Source organism: Osmerus eperlanus, chromosome 12 (genome assembly GCF_963692335.1).
Source record: "Osmerus eperlanus chromosome 12, fOsmEpe2.1, whole genome shotgun sequence".
NCBI classification, from domain to species: Eukaryota; Metazoa; Chordata; class Actinopteri; order Osmeriformes; family Osmeridae; genus Osmerus; species Osmerus eperlanus.
Window position 1 is genome coordinate 9,520,340 of NC_085029.1, and position 19,493 is coordinate 9,539,832.

Here is a 19,493-nt window from a genome sequence, read left to right on the forward strand (position 1 = left end):
GGAACCTTCCGGAATCCCAGAGCCAATATTCCGTATTGAATCACAGTGATGTTGTTGTTTACATAGTTTTAGAAGAGATGTCTCCCTAACGCTGTTGCTGTTTGGTAATAACTCTGACACACTCATTATTCTGGCTTCACCAAGTTGAACAATTTTAGTTCAGTCATTTGATAACGCACGCTTCAGTAGATGTCTATCGTTCACTGGAGTTCTCCACATGGTGAATAAATAATCTGATGTACAGTATGTCTGAATTATGTAGACCAAACCCTTAAAAACACTTCTGGGATGCAACACCGGGATGTTGTGGGAGAGAGAGTGCATGAGGGTCATGTGGATGGTACAGGTTATTTGAAGGTGTATAGGTTGTATGAATGTTATGTGAACGTTTCTCTCTCTCTCTCTCTCTCTCTCTCATCTCTCTCTCTCTTCTCTCTCTCTCTCTCTCTCTCTCTCTCTCTCTCTCTCTCTCTCTCTCTCTCTCTCTCTCTCTCTCTCTCTCTCTCTCTCTCTCTCTCTCTCTCTCTCTCTCTCTCTCTCTCTCTCTCTCTCTCTCTCTCTCTCTCTCTCTCTCTCTCTCTCTCTTTCTTCTCCATACAGATAAGATAGATAACGGTGAGGTGTACCAGCGGCGGAAAGGAGCCCACTCAGGAAACTCCGAGGGACAGGAAGCTGGCGTCAGGCAACAGGAAGAGGCAGGACAAAGCGAGAAAGAGAGGAACAGCTGGCGACGGATTGTCCTCCTCATCCTGGCCATCACCATCCACAATATCCCAGGTGAGGATGACACTCGCACACACACACATACACAACACACACACATACACAACACACACACACTACACACTTCAGTTCTCTCCCCGGGACTGAATCTAGTATTGTTGCTAGGTAAGCTCTCAGGCCGGTCACCCCCTATGTCTCCATCAATGACCTCTCTCCACACCTTCTAATTAATATGATGGATGAAACCTGCCGCGGGGATCGACCCAGGAAACAAAGACTCCTAATCAATCATCTGATCGTGATATGTGGTCTTTTTAATTAACGGAAGTAGCACCTCTGACGAGAAGTTTGGATGGATTCCCATATTCAATGTTATTGTTTACAATTTTTTGGATAAACAACATCCTGGACGTTAGGCTGATCTTGAAGGCACGCTGCATCCGTTCTCGTGCGGGGTGATGAGGGCCGAGGGGGAAGTGTGTGTGAGCGCTCGGTGACCGCTTGTTTCGTGGGACGCAGCAGCCCCGGGCTCTAGGAGCCCCCCGGGGGCCGTGGCGTCAGGAACATGCCGGGGTGACGCACAGCTCACCTTTCCACCGTTAGAGCAGTGCCACTCCTCGTTTCACACGCTCCCCAACGCCCTCTCTCTTTCTCTCTCTCAGCCAGCCAGATGTGCAGCTTAGAAGTGGCAGTAAGGTGCTTTTCAATAAGCCACCGTGACATGTGCATGGAGAGAGGGCAGCGTTTCTCTCTGGGGCTAATCTGATCTCTTGGGCGCCCCTGATGTAACAACCTGGGCAGCGCTGATCTCTGGGCCTAATAAGATCTGTTTGCTGTCAGACTCCTGGTCCGATGCTGGTCCACAGCAGCAAAGTGTAAGGATGGATTGAATACCAATGGTCAGAGTGTGTGTGCTCAGATGCTTGTGTGTATGTGTGTGTGCGTGCTGTGTAAGTAATCTGAATTTTGTGATTGTTTTTGGAACTCTGCTGGAATGAGAATCAAATGTCTGAAGCTGTCAACCTCTTATTTGTTGAGAGGAGACTGCGGCTGGTCAATGGGCAGACATGCACACACATACAGACACACACAACGTACACACGAACATGGCCATTTGTATTCAACAGATTAGGGTTAGCATCAAAGTAGAGTGACAGAGCCTCCAAGTTTAGGAAGTTGTTTTGCATCTAACTAACAGCTGCATCAATGGAGATGACAGCATCCACACAGACTAACCAATAACTGCCCAGCTCCAGGCCGTGCCCTGGGCCCTTTGGGCCAATTAAAATCCCTGGTTGGCAGTGTGCCCGCCCTCAGGCATGGCGTATGTTCTTTGAAGCGCTGGCGGTGGCTTTTATCAGAGTTTGTGTTTACAAATGCTGAGGTAATTCAAGTGCTTCTCTTTCCACTCCTCTCTCTTTCTCCGCTCCCTCCATCTATCTCTCTTCCCCCCCCCCTTCCTTGGATCACAGGTGTTTTCACAAGAGCTGCATCTCTCCTCATCTTCCCTCCTCCTCTCCTCTCACTCTCCCAAAGGCATCAGTTGTATGTAGGCTACCAAGATATGGAGAGACACACATACTCTGGTTAAAGTGGATTTCGTCATTTAGATGAGCCACTTTGTAGTTAGTGAGTATATATTGGAATATTTTCTCATGTTGTGTATCATATGTTACGTTTGTGTGCTGTATCTGTTTGGGTAGATCTACGGTACTTACTGATGTGTGTGTGTGTGTGTGTGTGCGCGCGCTTGTGTGTTTGTTGTGTGTGCTTGATTGATCTCTTTGAATAAAGTGTAAGATGCAGTCCAGATCTTGTCCGTGTGTCAAAAGTGAGTTGTCCAAACTTCCCCTGCCTGATGCATTCTGGGTCCGTACATATGGAGGGCATTCTACTCCAACTTAATTTACTGTAACTCCAACCAGGCCACACATTTCTGTGTGACAACCTAATGCCAGCCTGCAGGGAGGGAGGTGACAGCGATGTCTGGGATGACTTCAGTGTGTCTCACAAGTGCCTGATATGAGAAACTGAACAGTCTGAGTGGCAGTGTGTAGATTGACAGCTAGTACCCTCCCCTCCCCTCATCCAATCTGGTTTTCATTTCTGCATTTACCAGTAAGGACACGGCACATAAGGAGGGTTCATATCAGTCTGGACCTCTCACATGACTCAAATAAATGAAAACGGACCTTCTTCAGAGAAGGCGTGTTCACCTTCGGGGCTTTGAAGTGGGGGTTAGAGGCTAGGCTTCAGCGCAGCGGGGCCTGGAGTGGGTTTGTGTCTCCAGGAACACAAACCCATCCGAGCCCGGATGTCCCTCCACGGAGATGGCAGACATCTTGGTCTCTGTGTTGTCTTGGCGCACTCGAGGGTCTTTCAGTCAACAATCAGAGCGCCGTCTGAAGTGTTGTCTCCGCCGGTCGGCATGGTAACGGCGCGCCAGAAGCCGAGCTGTTGTACGTAGTGTTTGTCCTCAGAGCCAGCCTGTGGTGACTCCTCTGATGCTAAGTAGCACGGGACGTAGAATTCGGACTTAGAAATGAGTGTTTGGGGGAGAGGAGGAGGAGGAGGAAGGCAGCGGAGGGCTGCGAGGGGTGGTTGGTTGGTGGCTGAAGGAAGATGGCACAGTGGACGGGGTGGAATGAAGGGAGGAGGAGGAGGAACGAGGTGAAGAGGACAGGGGGAGGGGAGGAGGGGAAGGAAGGGGGAACAAAGGACAAGGAAGTTTTTCCAAATTTTTTGGAGTCGTTGAAAGTTTACTGAGTGTACAGTAAAACGAGGATGGGTGTGTGAGGTGAATATGAATGAGAGGGAGCGCTTCCCCTTTTATAGAAAACACTCTGTTCCAGACCTTCAGGAGACGATGGTTTTTATTTGATGTGGACAGAAAGAAAAGGGGGTGGAGTGGAAATGTGGAAGTGTGTGTCTGCATCTACTAACAGAGCCGGGGTTGGTTTCTTTAAAAGAGCATATAACATCAAGGGCATGCTGGCATAATGGCCTTCAACACACACGCTCCCTTTCTTTCTCTCACTCATACACACACACACACACACACACACACGTCATGTCAGCAGTCAGGTCAAACTTGCCTGTCTTTCTGCCTGTCTTTCTGCCTGTCTGCCTGTCTGTCTGTCTGCCTGCCCGCCTGTCTGCCTGTCTGTCTGCCTGTCTGCCTGCCTGCCCGCCCGCCTGTCTGCCTGCCTGTCTGCCTGCCTGTCTGCCTGTCTGCGTAGGGTTTTACTCTCTCCCTTTTCTGTGTTCTACTATTGTTTTGTCTTCCATTTCATGATGTTATATCTTCCCAACAGTCACAGGAAGAGATTGCCCAGGTGTTAGTGTGTCTGTACATGTGTTTGTGTGTGTCTGTGTGAGAAAGGGATCGCATTAAATGAGCTTCGATTGGATTGTCTTTACAGTCCAAGGTGGGGAAATTAGTTTTACTCTGTGCTGCAACAATAACCAGTCACCCAAACGCAGAGAGACAGTTTCATCATAACCTCGTAGTCACTGGGTGATGCTTCCCCTGAGAGAGGGGGAGAGAAAAAGAAATGCAGAGAGAGAGATGGATATTTGAGGGCCTCTCTCATGCGATGCAAGATGGATATTTGAGGGCCTCTCTCATGCGATGCAATGCTTGTTTATAATGGTGTCGACCTTGGCCTTAAACATGCCACTTAGTGCTGATTACAGAACTAGTTATGGGACCTGATGATGTTATGTTGAGAAAAGGGAGAGAGAGAAAGAGGTGATGGAAGGAGAGAGAGAGAGAGGGAGAGGGAGAGGGAGATTCTTTGTCTTCTGTCTCTGTTGCTTATCTCTCCACTGCAGTTTGTCTCTATCTTTATTCTCTCTGTCTTATTCACTTTCTTTGTTTCTGTCTTTCTCTACTCCCCATGCCCCTTGGAACATGTGCATCTTTGACGAAGTGTGTGTGTGTGTGTGTTCCTCTTGCAGAGGGCTTGGCTGTAGGAGTGGGATTTGGAGCCATTGGAAAGACTTCTTCTGCCACATTTGAGAGTGCCAGGTAAATCCACCCGAGTGTGTGAGTGTGTGTGTGTGTGTGTGTGTGTGTCTGTCTCCATGTGTGTGAGAGAGACCATCATCCCAGAGTACTGAGTGTCTGTTTCTTTGTGAGCCAGCACATCAGGGCCCTCTGCTATGTGCTGCTGCCGCCTAGTGGCTAAGATGCACCCTGCAATACTGTGCGGAAAGCAGATGATGCTCATTTGAAGGACTGTATTAACGAGGTGTTTTGTAGCTCACATTATCACACAGTAAGGAAAGAGAGAATATGGGGGAGAGAGAGGGAGGGAGAGGTGGAGGGATGTGGACGTGTAGGCATCGCATGTGTTGGGTGCTAGTGAGTACCGAGGAATCCCTCAATGTTTCCATCCACTGAAACAGCAGGAGGAGGAGAGGAAGCGAGTATCCACTCCTCCCCTATCTCCTCTTCCCTCCCTCCTTCCTCCCCCATCTCCTCTTCCCTCCCTCCATCCTTCCTCCCCCATCTCCTCTTCCCTCCCTCCTTTCTTCCTTCCTTCCCTCTCTCCCTCTCCCCCTCTCCCCCTCAAATCAAACCAAAATGTATTCGTATAGCCCTTTTTACAAGCAGTGTCACAAAGGGCTTCACATAAGCCCATGGAACTGCCCCTCAGCCAACCCTAAACCCTCAATGAAGACAAGGAGATCTCCCAGGGACACTCTGGATCGCTCCCTTTCCTGCCCTCCATCTCCCCCCCCTTCCCTTCCTCTCTGTTTCAATCTGTCTTTGTTCTGACAGGAGGCCAGATGTCTTTCTGCCCCACAGTGCCATCACTGTATGATGAATGGTTACGGTGTGGTTCATGCTTTCTCTCTCTGTCTCTCTCTGTCTCTCTCTGTCTCTCTCTGTCTCTCTCTGTCTCTCTCTCTCTCTCTCTCTCTCTCTCTCTGTCTTTTTCTTTGCAGCTTCTCCTTGACAAGCTGTCATGAATCTTCTTTCATAGTGGCCAGGATCTTGACTAGGTTCCAGAGAAAACAGTTTGATAGGAATGTTGATAGAGTGGTGTGTGTGTGTGTTGTGTTGATAATGTTGACAGCAGGTTTTATATGAATGATATCTTGAACAGCGAGGACACTACCAGTCCGTCAGTTCAGGATCGTGATCTGAGTGCTTATGTTTCCATCTCTCACAGGAATCTGGCCATCGGGATTGGCATCCAGAACTTCCCAGAAGGCCTTGCAGTGAGCCTTCCTCTGAGGGGTTCAGGGATGTCCACATGGAAAGCCTTCTGGTCTGTATAAAGCTGCTGTGTGTGTGTGTGTGTGTGTGTGTACGTACTTACTGAATGAGCAGAGACTGACTAACTGAATGACTGATATGAGTGATGGAACTGACAATGCATCCCTCCAGGCCTGCTCGTTTCCATTCTGGAGACTAACCCTGTTGTGATGATGTTCAGTCGGTGACCGAGGAAAGACTTAAGACTCTCCATAACAAGGGTTGACCGGATGTTTTATCAGCAATAGGCCTGGAATCATTGGTATTCAAATAAATAAAGTGGGTAGGTTACAGAGTGACTTATCTACATTGGGGTAAACAGTACCAAATATAGCTACTGTAGAACATGTCCTTCTAGGGTACAGCATGGGGTAATCATGTGTCTATCCTTCAAAGGGAATACAGGACATTACCGTAACTCAGCAAGGTCCTGCAAGCTGCTGTCTCCAGGCTTTCACGAGCGGGAGGCCTCAGGTCACATGTATAGAGCTGTATGAAGTTCACCTCGTGACCTTAGACAGAGAGAAGTCCTCTCTGACTGAACCCTCCTCCTATCACCCTCTGTGTTTGGTCACCTCAGGTACGGCCAGCTCAGCGGGATGGTCGAGCCCATCGCTGGGCTGCTAGGCGCGGTTGCCGTGGTGCTAGCGGAGCCGCTGTTGCCGTACGCTCTGGCGTTCGCTGCCGGGGCGATGGTGTACGTGGTGGTGGATGACATCATACCCGAGGCACAAGTCAGGTGAGTAGAGAGAGAGGGAGGGGGAGGGGGAGGGGGAGGGGGAGGGGGAGGGGGAGGGGGAGGGGGAGGGGGAGAGGGAGAGGGAATAAAAACACACAGTGTTACTTTGAGGAAGGTGCCTGTGTTTCTCACATGTCACCCTCTTCCTCTTCTTCTAACAGTGGAAATGGAAAGCTGGCATCCTGGACGTCCATCTTGGGTTTTGTGGTGATGATGTCGCTGGACGTGGGTCTGGGCTAACAGAAGCCTGGCGTCTGGAGCCCCTAGCTATCGCAAACGGACATCCCCGCTGTTCATGATGTCACTGAATGTCACGGCAACAGCTACTGCCGACCGCTAGAAAGGGACCAACTCTACCTTCTCTCTCCGTCTCTGTCTCCCTCTCTGTCTCCCTCTCTGTCTCCCTCTCTGTCTCTCTCTCTGTCTCTCTGTCTCCCTCTCTGTCTCCCTCTCTGTCTCTTTCTCTGCCTCTCTCTCTGTCTCTCTCTGTCTCTCTCTCTGTTTCCCTCTCTGTCTCTCTGTCTCCCTCTCTGTCTCCCTCTCTGTCTCCCTCTCTGTCTCTTTCTCTGCCTCTCTCTCTGTCTCTCTCTGTCACTCTCTGTCTCTCTGTTTCCCTCTCTGTTTCCCTCTCTGTCTCCCTCCGTCTCTCTGCCTCTCTCTCTGTCTCTCTCTCTGTCTCTCTCTCTGTCTCCCTCTCTGTCTCCCTCTCTGTGTCTCTGTCTCCCTCTCTGTCTCTCTCTCTGTCTCTCTCTCTGTCTCTCTCTCTCTGTCTCCTTCTCTGTCTCCCTCTCTGTCTCCCTCTCTGCCTCTCTCTCTGTCTCTCTCTGTCTCTCTGTTTCCCTCTCTGTTTCCCTCTCTGTCTCCCTCCGTCTCTCTGCCTCTCTCTCTGTCTCCCTCTCTGTCTCCTTCTCTATCTCCCTCTCTGTCTCCTTTTCTGTCTCCCTCTCTGTCTCTCTCTGTCTCCCTCTCTGTCTCTCTCTCTGTCTCTCTCTCCCCCTCTGGTTCAATCTGCACCTCCATTTGTCTCCATCTCTTTCTCTTGTTTTCGTCTTTTGACTTTCTTTCTACATCAGTAACTCACTCTTGTTGTTGATCCTATGATTAGATTTTCAGGTAGCACAGATGTTTATTTTGCTTCTCTTAAAATTTGGAGAACATGTTCGCAATCCTCATAATTCAGTGTGACGATACTTGATGGGTGATGTCTACAGTGAAGTGATGAATGAATGAATTTATTTGTTGGCACTGAGACCACGGTCACTTGATTGTGATTGGGCAAATGCATAATTTACTATTGATTCTAATTGGATGGATGAATAATTAACGATGGATGTTTCTCACAATGTCCGTCCTCGGGGTCTCAAGGTCCCATGTTGGCTTCGGCTGTCGACCCCACTGCCTCAGTTGCACCTCAGATGCTGTGTTGTAAAGGCAGGTTGATTGTAACTGAAGCAGGAAGAGGAACAGGATCCCAAATCAGCAGCTGAATTTGTGACTAGTTGTATTGTTTGGATGGATGCATTCTCGGCTTATATCGCAATTATTTATTTGGCTGAAGCTGATATGAGATAGGTAGCTTTTTTGATAATACCTCCTTTTGAACAACCAAATGATTCTGTGATGTTTCCCTCCCTTGTGGGTCATGCAGATAATGCATGCATTCTTTCTGCTTCAGGCTAACTTCCTAAAGGGCTTTCTCTGTGTATACATTACTGTGTAGGGGTTGGTATGTGTGTATGTGTATATTTCTTAAATGAAAAGAATGATAACATTCCTATTGTTTGTTTCTCTGAAGCACAACTTCCATTTATGACGTTAAGAGGACAAAACAAGGTCAAATGAAGTTTGGAATCGTTTGGGATATTTGAAGTCCGAATACTGCTCAATGTAACTTGATTGTTTACTGTAACTTGTGTCTACGTTATGGTAGTGTGCTTTATTCTGGTGTTCTGTACCAAGCACCTATTTAATAGGAAGGTTTCCATTGGCGATTTTAAAGAGAATGCAATAAACCATGTGTGCATACAGTACAATGGCTTTACCCCTGTAGGTTACATGTGTGCTTGTCTGTGTGTGTATCTGTGTGTATGTCTGTACAATGTGAATGTGTTTTTCCTAGGGAGTGGTGATGCCCTGTGATCAGACATGTGGTTTGTGGTCCATTGAGGCACAATGCTGGAAAAGAAAACACACACACAACTCGTTGCCACGGTGAGGACTGAAGAGAGACGCACACATGTGCCTGCGGTGCTCATGTCAGCCGTCTCTACCTGGACCAAGCATGTGGAGCATCAGGACAGTGCTGGTGCTCCACATGCATGCACATGTAACCGGTGGGAATCGGGGAAACTCACTCCTCAGGTATGTAAGAGGCCACCCGCGTCGACGAAGAGCTAGCTTTTCTTTGGCGTAGTCGGTAGTGGTTGCGCTTGGCAGTCCAGAGGTGGCAGGTTCGACTCCCGATGGCAGCGAACGTTGGCCCTGGCGGAGCAAGGCCACGTCTCTTACACCCCCGTTACACACACACAGGGAGAGAGTGGAGGAAGAGCCTTCTTTAATAGTTACAAAAAACACAATAGGGCTACTGTATGTGAGTGTCTGTCAGGGCATGTTTTATGCGAGAAGGAAACTGAAACAATTATTCATGTGGACATCTAAAGTTTGCCTGAAAGAAAGAGGGAAAGTGTTCAAAGGGGGAAAAAATAAGGGAAAACGAATCTGTCTGGTTATCATGAATTGGCGGAGTCCCATGTTCAAATCTGGAGCTTTGAAAGCAATTTAAGACCACTTCTATAACTTACTCCAACACTTTCTCTCTCTCTCTTGTTCACTCTCACACACACACACACACACACACACACACCGAGAGAGACTGCTGTGACATAAATATTGGCGCTATTCCATGCATGGGAGCAGCTCGATTTCACTACACTTGCCTTTTTAATTTTCCATCTGGCAAACCTGGCACTAGTAACCAACCTGACACTTTTTGGTATGAGGTTCAAAGCAAGCTGAGGCGATAACGGAGGGCGACGTAAAAACCCTGCGCACTGATTGGCCAGAGAAAGTCGTCATTGCGTCACGACGTCATTATTGAACGACATGGGGCATCCTGCACGAATACTATCAATGGCAGAACCCCGCCATTTTTTAACAAAAAAGCTACTATAGTGGCCGCAATTTTTTTAATTTATGCTGTGGTTAATTTGAATAGATGGCACCCTTCAAAACCACGCGGTGGTTAATTGAGGAGGTGCAGACGTTCCTCTGTTTGGTGGCCGACGAAAGGATACAGCGACTGCTGGATGGGGCAACTCGGAAGGAGAAGGTCTACCAGGAAGTGTCTGAATTGTTGGCCGCACACGGATACCAAAGGACATTCCAACAGTGCAGGGAAAAGTTAAAAAAACTTAAAAGTGACTATAGGTCTATCAAGGACCAGAACAGCGGGAGTGGTTCGCACAGAAAGAGTTGGAAGTGGTTCGACCAGATGGACGCAATATATGGCCATAAACCTACGAGCAATGGAACTGGGAAGGAAGACGATTTGTCCACAGATTTGTTGGAGTCACTGAAGGATGGTACTCTTTTTTGTTCCTTTTAATTTGTGCAAAATATACACGCATTCAAACATGCATTAGATATACTGCTTATTTAAATATACACGCCTAGGCCTACTCTATGGCAGCACAAAAGATGAAAATATAAGCTAGTGCTATTGTGCAACGTGTATGTTTACGTCCAATTTTCCAGTTGGTGTTGCTATATTGTGTGTTTTGCAGTAGTTTGTGTAATTAACAATTAATTTGTATAATCTTGTAGAAGAGGCTTCGATAAGCGAAGAGAACTCCGATGACGCCCCGTTGGCACCTGTAGCAGTGGCATCCCCGGCACCGGCCTCACCTGCACCGGCAACATCCACCGCCAACATGACATCGCAGCGTGTATTCACAGGTAGACATGGCAAATACCTGGGATTGTAATTAAATAAAAAATTACCCGGTAAGATAAATTAAACCCTAACTATTATCCAGGCAGGAGGAAACGACATCGGGAAGATGAACATCTGACTGTCTTGAGGGAGATGTTGGCGGCCGATGTGGAGCAGCAGGAACTAAACCGGGCACAGCAGGAGCGGAATTTACAGATGGCACTCGATGATGCGGTGCAAGCAAGGGAGCTGGAAGCAGCCTTGAGGAGGGAGGAGAATGCTGAAACTGCAGCCTTTAATCAAGCTTTCCTTGGTACACTGGGCCAGCTAGTGCAGGCATTGAGTGGCCGGCGTGACCCAGTTCCTCCACCCCTGGACTAGACCCCTGACCCTGGACTCGACCCCTTATGCCTTAGGTATATAGTTTGTACTTTTGTATATATATTTCTGTTTTATTTGCACATTTGTTTTCAGTAAACTGTTCTACAGACTTGTTACTTATGCTTTTTCATCGTGTTTTCCTATTTGAGGTTTTCCTAAATGCTCCACGTAAATGGGCATTAACGTGGAGCAATGATACTAAAGATTTATGTTCAATTTGCAATGTTTCGTACACATGAAAGACAGCATTAACATTTAGCTGTTCAACTAGCACATCAACCCCTCTGTGCATCCCTGCCCTGCTCTCTACACCCAGTGTCAGTGCTGCCCTGCTCTCTACACCCAGTGTCAGTGCTGCCCTGCTCTCTACACCCAGTGTCAGTGCTGCCCTGCTCTCTACACCCAGTGTCAGTGCTGCCCTGCTCTCTACACCCAGTGTCAGTGCTGCCCTCCTCTATACACCCAGTGTCAGTGCTGCCCTGCTCTCTACACCCAGTGTCAGTGCTGCCCTGCTCTCTACACCCAGTGTCAGTGCTGCCCTCCTCTATACACCCAGTGTCAGTGCTGCCCTGCTCTCTACACCCAGTGTCAGTGCTGCCCTGCTCTATACACCCAGTGTCAGTGCTGCCCTCCTCTATACACCCAGTGTCAGTGCTGCCCTGCTCTCTACACCCAGTGTCAGTGCTGCCCTCCTCTATACACCCAGTGTCAGTGCTGCCCTCCTCTATACACCCAGTGTCAGTGCTGCCCTGCTCTATACACCCAGTGTCAGTGCTGCCCTCCTCTATACACCCAGTGTCAGTGCTGCCCTGCTCTATACACCCAGTGTCAGTGCTGCCCTCCTCTATACACCCAGTGTCAGTGCTGCCCTGCTCTATACACCCAGTGTCAGTGCTGCCCTCCTCTATACACCCAGTGTCAGTGCTGCCCTCCTCTATACACCCAGTGTCAGTGCTGCCCTGCTCTATACACCCAGTGTCAGTGTTGCCCTCCTCTATACACCCAGTGTCAGTGCTGCCCTGCTCTCTACACCCAGTGTACTGGTTTGCACAGAAATCACACAGCACTTAATCTTTTTGAATATGTTCCTGGTGTGGGAAACATGAAAGCCTCGCTTTCATGTTTAAAGCGAGGCTTTGCTGCCATCGCATGATTGAAAAGGATCAGTGCACCCTGTGATGAACTTGTAGCTTGTTACACCCCTACCGGGCATAACAAGGTAGCACAAGCGCTAATTATCCATACCAAAAAGTATCGTTGATGATTCCCTTGAGATTACAGACATTTTACTGTGGTTGAGCTTCGAAAGTAACGGCAGATGGTGAAAACGGATTGTTCTTCAAGTCCACCTAGAGGACTTGGCAGGATAGGCCATCATGCCGACCTAAGGGCGATTTGAGTTTTAGACTTGCCGTTCACTCACGCAAAATACACCAAGAGTTTGTCGAATTATCAACCAGTACGGCCGAGGGGAGCAGAGCAGCTGTTATCTTCATTTTGGCCACTGGGTGGAAGCAACGCTTCATGTTTGAACTAGCCCTCCCTTTGGAGATGGGGCAGAGGAGAATCAGAAGGTATGGGAGGTGGAGGAGGAGGGGTTGTTTATGTAAGGTTGTCCTGCGGTGTCACCCCGGCTTCCCACAATCCTTCACTCCTAACGTGTTGCCACAATGTCTCTTCCCTCAGGCTTTATCAACGGTTAGCTCAGTAAATAACTTTACCCTCTGTTGCTGTTGACAATCTTTCTCTCTTTTTCATTACCTTTCGTGGTTCATCCCTCTCTCTCTTCCTTTTTATGAGGACCACTCCATTCACAACCTCTCTTTCCCATCTATGACATCTGTCCATCTCTCCCCTGAAACTCCTGTCATGGAATCCTTCAATTGATCCCTACCCCTTATCATCCACCCTGTTCTCTTCTCCTCTCACCTGTCCTCTCATCACTCCTCTTCTCCTCCTCTCCTCCTCACTTCTCATCACTCCTCTTTCCCGTCTTTCCCCTCTCGCCTCCTCCTCTCTCTCCTCCCCTGGGGTCTGTGCTCTTCAATCTATCCATCCAGAACGTTCCCTGGCCTTTGTCCAGCACCCTACAGCTGGTCCCCATTGAGTTAACCCCCACCTCCCCCACTCTCCTCCATCTCACCCTCCATCCATCCCCCACAGTGAAAATAAAAGAGAGGGATGGAGCTAGGATGGGCCTGATTGAAGAGTGCCTGGTAATTAACCCTTTCTTCCTCACAAAAACACAAGCACCCCCAGCAGCCTGTGTGTGTGTGTGTGTGTTTGTGTGTGTGTGTGTGTGATAGAGAGAGAGAGACCAAGTTACCAGCACATCCATGAACATCACAACTAAACAACAGCCTTTGATGATCAACATACAACCCACCCCCACACCCACAACACACACACACACACACACGCTCACACACTCATCAAGCAGCGACACCTTCTAATTGGGATGGATGGAGCTCGTTACGTTGCATAAAGAGAGAAAGAACAGAGGGGTGGAAAAGAAAAACAGAAAGTGCTAGAAAAACAAACATTAAAAGAACCCTCTCAGCTTCCCCTCTCCCTCTCTTTCCACTTCCAGACACAGAGACTGTCTCCGCTGTGTCGGGGACTGAGTGGGCTGCTCTGCTAGACTTTCCCTGCTCTCTCTTCCTCTCCCTCTTTCATCTCCCATTCTCTTTCTCTCTGTCTCCCTGTCTCTGTATTTCTCAACCTCACTTTCTGACTCTTTCCCTGACTCTCGCTGTCTCTCTCTTTCTCTCTGCCCCATACAGTACAGAAGCCAACATATGCAAACTCATACTCACCAGGGCATCATTCAGATCCCACTCACAATATTCCCTAGTTGCTGCAGTGTGTGTGTGTTGCATAGTATTATCATTTTTCATGGTACTGGCCCCTGTTAGAGCCTTTTTTGGAACAGTGAAAGTGTGTGTGTGTGTGCGTTCAGCATAGTCCAACATTCCTTTACACTCTCCTGCAGTTTATGGCTTAGGGGCAGAATGTTAAAATAATCTGCATTTTCCACATTGCTGTATTTCTTAGCACTCTTAAACCGCTGTAGGTTTGAAACCAGTGGTTCTGCAGACGTATCGAAATCCTTGTTACGTCAGAGTGTGTGTCTGTGTCATTGTGTGTATTTTTGGACTCAAAGCCAGATGGTTCTAACCACGAGGCCTTCGTCTCCTCCCAGCGCCCTGCCCAGCCTTGCAAGGAGAAGACCCTCACCTTTACACATCTCCTGAACCAGCCGGTCACAGTGGACAACCGGGCAGTGTGGAGTGTGGTACGAGCGGGTAGCATTCAGAACAAGTCTGATTCTCTGTGTGCGGGGGTGTTTGTGTGTGTGTAGGGTTCAGCTAGAAACACCGTAGGCCTCTGCAGCTACCTGCCTCCACGCTGGATGTGGGTTGTGAGTTTGGATCCCAGAACCCTGTTCTCTGGAGATTCTCTGATACAGGAGCTCGCTGATTCACTACTGGCATAATGTCTGTAGATAACCATCTAATGACACCTCCAGTGAGGGTGTGTCCTTCCACATGTGTGTGTGTTGGTTTATTTGAGTGTGTTTGTTTGTGTGTGTTTGTGTCAGATGATGGAGAGTGATATAGTGGAATGTTCCAGCCCCCCAAGTGGAGATAAATAGATGTTTATGTTCCTGTGCCGTCTGACAGATATAATGTTCCTGGGTTTATGATGTGGGCCAGAGGCTCCCCACTAAACACACTGAGCATGTTAGGACAGAGGGAGAGAGGGGGGGGGGGTTAGAGGAAGATAGAGCGTGGGGGCTGAGAGAAAGGGAGAGAGAGAGAGAGAAAGGGAGGGTGAGAGAAGGCTAGAGGGAGGTAGAGAGAGATAGGGAGGGAGAGAGAAGGCTAGAGGGAGGTAGAGAGAGAGAGAGATAGGGAGGGAGAGAGAAGGTTAGAGGGAGGTAGAGAGAGAGAGAGATAGGGAGGGTGAGAGAAGGTTAGAGGAAGATAGAGAGAGATAGGGAGGGAGAGAGAAGGCTAGAGGGAGGTAGAGAGAGAGAGATAGGGAGGGTGAGAGAAGGTTAGAGGAAGATAGAAGGCGGGAGAGAGTGATATAGAGGGAGGTGGAAGGGCTGTTTTTCATCCAACTTGGAGGTCTGTCAAGGCCACGCATGTACTTGCAAGCCCATGTAACTCTCCATACTGTCAACTGGGCTGCATACAGGTATAGAGATTCAGATGATCTTAGTGTGCAGTTCTCACTTTCTCACCCTCTCCCTCCTGCCCTCCTCCATTCTCTCTCATTCCAAGCAGGAATTCATCAAAATCATAGAGCTGAGAAGTAGTTATCTATCATGTAAACCCGTTTTTACACAGGAGAGAGGAGAGGTCTGTAACAGAGGGATTATGGGAGGAGAGAACGGATGGGAGAGAGAGAGAGACAAAAAGAGAGACAGAGATACCGATAATGTTAGAGAGAGACAGAAATATGTTTTGTATTATGAGACAGAGAGAGAGAGAGATCTGCCCTCCCCTTCCTAGAGTCTCTCCGTCCCTGTTTGGGTATAGAGACAGGTCTCTCTGATCTCTCCTCTGTTATCCTTGGAGGAACTCTAAAGCCCTCCTCTGACACTCACTGGAAGGTGGGGAGAGTAGACAGAGAGCAGCTCTCCAACCTGGAGGACACACAGCCTGGCTTCCCTCTTCATATCGCCATGTCCTACCAGACCCCCAGAGCAGCCTGCCGTGTGTGTGAGACCGCAGGCCGGCCCATTCTACTGGTCAGGAGCTGGGTCAAACTGGCAGGGGTGGTTGTCATTTTTTTGCAGTAGGGAAAACAGCTTTTTCTAAGTCCAGGGTATTGTGTGTTTGGTTCTAATTTTAGAGTGGACCTTTTGTGTGATCCTTCGGGTGCGTTCATATTGTGTAACCTGGCAGCCCTGCCAAAAGGGGTTTAAAAATAGACCGTTAGTATATCCACTGGTGTTACACAACAGGTTAAGGAGGGGGGCTTTGGCGTCATGCTTGTGGGTGTGTGTGTGTGTGTGAGAGAGAGAGAGAGTGTGTGCGTGTGGGTGCGTGTTGACCTACAGTGACTTAGCTCTTTAACACTGTCGTTTTCAGGCTGGGAGTTTGGAATCATCTTTAGTGTTTGACGTCAGTACAGGGGGAACAAGGGATGGAGGGAAAAGGAGGAGAGAAGGAAAAAGAAGAGGAGGAAAAAGGGGTCTGGGGCTCTGTGACACACCTTTCCCACAGAGCACGCCAACAAGATGGGGGAAGACATCCATCTCTCTCTCTCGCTCTGTCACTTTCTCTCTGTCTCTCTTTCTCTTTTCCGGTCTTTCTCTGGCTCTCTGCCGCTTTCTCTGTCCTCTCTCTCCCTGTGTGTCTCTCTCTTTCCCTCTCTCTCTCTCTCTCTCTCTCTCTCTCTCTCTCTCTCTCTCTCTCTCTCTCTCTCTCTCTCTCTCTCTCTCTCTCTCTCTCTCTCTCTCTCTCTCTCTTTCCCCCCTCTCTCCACTACTGTTTTCCATTGAGTGCCATGTAAGATATAGTGATCATGGTAGGCACCTGAATCCCATTACTTCCAGTCTGGTGTTGTAACTGCTGACGTGTGGGGACTTCGATCTTGAAGCTCCAGCAGGATCTAAACCAGGCCAGGGCCTGTGAGAGCCTGGTAGGCTGTGGAGGACAGGCTGGTAGGATGTGGAGGGTAGGGTGGCTGGGTGTGGAGGGCATGGTGGCTGGGTGTGGAGAGCAGGGTGGCTGGGTGTGGAGAGCAGGGTGGCTGGGTGTGGAGGGCAGGGTGGCTGGGTGTGGAGGGCATGGTGGGTGGGTGTGGAGGGCAGGGTGGCTGGGTGTGGAGGGCATGGTGGGTGGGTGTGGAGGGCAGGGTGGCTGGGTGTGGAGGGCAGGGTGGCTGGGTGTGGAGGGCAGGGTGGGTGGGTGTGGAGGGCAGGGTGGCTGGGTGTGGAGGGCAGGGTGGCTGGGTGTGGAGGGCAGGGTGGCTGGGTGTGGAGGGCAGGGTGGGTGGGTGTGGAGGGCAGGGTGGCTGGGTGTGGAGGGCAGGGTGGGTGGGTGTGGAGGGCAGGGTGGCTGGGTGTGGAGGGCAGGGTGGCTGGGTGTGGAGGGCAGGGTGGCTGGGTGTGGAGGGCAGGGTGGGCAAGGTGGCAGATCTCCCTTGGTGTGTCTTTCTCACGCTCCAACCATCTTCCCAGGCTGGTTGGGACTTGAGCTGTCTCTACAGGCAAGCCTACGTGACAAACACTCCTATTGGTTGCTACAGGTTAGGGCATGTATATGTGTGTGTATGTGTGTGTAAACGGGGAGATATGCACTCGCATACTCCGTACAATCACACACAAACACACTCTGACACACACGCTTGCTGACTCACAAACATACGCACACACACACACACAGAACAGGCAGACTGCAGACTAACCTGTGATGGGGTATTACCCTGTGTATTACCCAGCCCCTCCCTGCAGGCTGCTCTCAGATCAAATAAAAATAATAACACATTTTATTTGTATTGCACTTTATATTTAAAACAATCTCAGAGTGCTACAAAGCAACAGATCAGTCTGCTCCTACAGTACTCTATTGTTGCTGCCCACTTCAAACAGACGATCAGGCCACAGGGGGTCTCAGGGGGCATGAGAGGTGTGTGTGTGTGTCTGTGTGAGTGTGCACGCGTCTGTGTGTGTGTGAATGTGTCTGCATGTGTCTGTCTGCATGTGTCTGTGTGTGCATGTGTCTGTCTGCATGTGTCTGTCTGCATGTGTCTGTCTGCGTGTGTGTGTGACTCCGGTGTTGCTGCCACCTTGACCCCTCTCAGACAGACTCCATTGTACCCTACCCACAATGCTTTAGGGCCTCTGTGGTCTGGAGGTCAGGCAGCCAGAGTGGAGGCTCTCCGCTGGGATCTGGCTTTCATCTCAGCTGTCCCCATGACACTCATAATCTCTGTGAGAGCACATTACAGACTGAATGTGTGTGTGTGTGTTCGGTAAGAAGTGCAGATGTGTTTTTGTCTGTGTGTGTGTGTGTGACAGTTAGGTGTGTGTGTTGTGGTGTTTCTGTTACTGTAAGCCCCTCAGTGTGCCTGTGCTGGATGAAGAAGGCCTATTGAAAGATGGCGGCTTGCTGAGGTTTTGGCGACATACTTCCTGTCGGAGCCCCGTCGGTCGTCCGTCTGTCTAGCACCCTGGGAACGACGCTGGGGATGTTGTCGTGGAAACGGGCCGTGTCCCGTAAAGCTTTGCGTTGTGGCGTCCGGCTCCAGCTGGTCCAATGGCAGGCCCCGCCTCGGGTCCAGTGTGCACAAAAACACACATAGACATGCACACACATACTCTTTCTTACCTACACACATTCTGTTTCATACCTGCACACACACACACACACATAGACACACTCTCGCTCCTTCATAGCAGCGCGCACACACACACACACATTCTCTCCCTCTCTCTCACACATATACGTTGACATTGTGAGCGGTGGATGGCAGGAGACCTGGGCCTCGGCTTGACATATTTATCTGTCATATTTACGCTGCATTAATCTCCAACATCACACGAAGCATTCTGGGCCCTTCGTGTTTGTGTTAGCCTCGGCCTTGCGCGCTAGCTAAACAAACACGCCAGTGCGGTGAGGGCAGGGAATGTGGTGTGCTGTGTTGGACATGCTAAAGGCTGTTTATTTGAGCTGGGAGAGCAGCTCTGGAATGAGGAGCTGGCAGGGTGACTCGTCATATTTCTGACCTTGCCCGCCTGTCGGCCATTTTTATGAGTGATAGTGAGTGGCCCGCGGGGCTGTGAGGGTGCTGGAATACTAACATTATATTACTGCTCTATTAAAGAAGCCAGAGAGGTGATTGATGGTCGTTTTACTGCGGATAAAGAATCATGTGGATGCCCGGGTTGCCGGGGCAACAGGTAAACGGAGTGGGCGTGTGTAAACAGTGTGGTCAGTGTAGCAGATATGAGGGTAGAAGATCCTGTGGAGAGGGTTTATGTGTGTCTGAGTGTGTGTGTTTGAATGTGGGTTTGTGTGTGTTTACATGTGTGTGTGTGTGCGTGTTTATGCATGCGGGTATTTACATGTGCCTGTGTGTGTGTTGCATAAAGACCCCTTCTTGTCAGACAGCTTTTCCCACCACATTCCTACATCCTGGAACCTCTCTGAAAAATCGTCCGCCCCAAAGTTACCATGGTAACCCCACACAACACCCTCCCCTTGTTCCAGATACAGTAGGATAATAGGACAGTAGTATGGTAATGAAGTAGTACAGTCATGCAGTAGTATAGTTGTGCAGTAGTAGTGCAGTTGTATTCTCTCTCTCTCTCTCTCTCTCTCTCTCTCTCTCTCTCTCTCTCTCTCTCTCTCTCTCTCTCTCTCTCTCTCTCTCTCTCTCTCTCTCTCTCTCTCTCTCTCTCTCTCACACACACACACACCCACACACAGATACAC

General features: G+C 49.4%; 2 protein-coding genes across 2 annotated transcripts in view; both read left to right on the forward strand.

The window, feature by feature from the left end:
- Positions 1 to 7,005, forward strand: part of LOC134031662 (zinc transporter ZIP11-like) — a 25,959-nt gene extending 18,954 nt beyond the window's left edge. Inside the window, exons 5-9 of the mRNA XM_062475368.1 lie at positions 447 to 777; positions 4,684 to 4,753; positions 5,904 to 6,002; positions 6,570 to 6,728; positions 6,890 to 7,005. Coding sequence (XP_062331352.1) covers positions 447 to 777; positions 4,684 to 4,753; positions 5,904 to 6,002; positions 6,570 to 6,728; positions 6,890 to 6,968 — 738 coding nt within the window. The 3' untranslated portion in view covers positions 6,969 to 7,005. The remainder of the gene's footprint in view (positions 1 to 446; positions 778 to 4,683; positions 4,754 to 5,903; positions 6,003 to 6,569; positions 6,729 to 6,889) is intronic.
- A 2,680-nt stretch (positions 7,006 to 9,685) lies between these two features.
- LOC134031383 (uncharacterized) lies at positions 9,686 to 11,147 on the forward strand. Its single transcript, XM_062474997.1, has 3 exons — positions 9,686 to 10,309; positions 10,551 to 10,682; positions 10,763 to 11,147. The coding sequence occupies exons 1-3, from the start codon at positions 9,943 to 9,945 to the stop codon at positions 11,038 to 11,040; spliced, it is 777 nt and encodes a 258-aa protein (XP_062330981.1). The 5' UTR covers positions 9,686 to 9,942; the 3' UTR covers positions 11,041 to 11,147.
- The last annotated feature ends 8,346 nt before the right edge of the window (positions 11,148 to 19,493 follow it).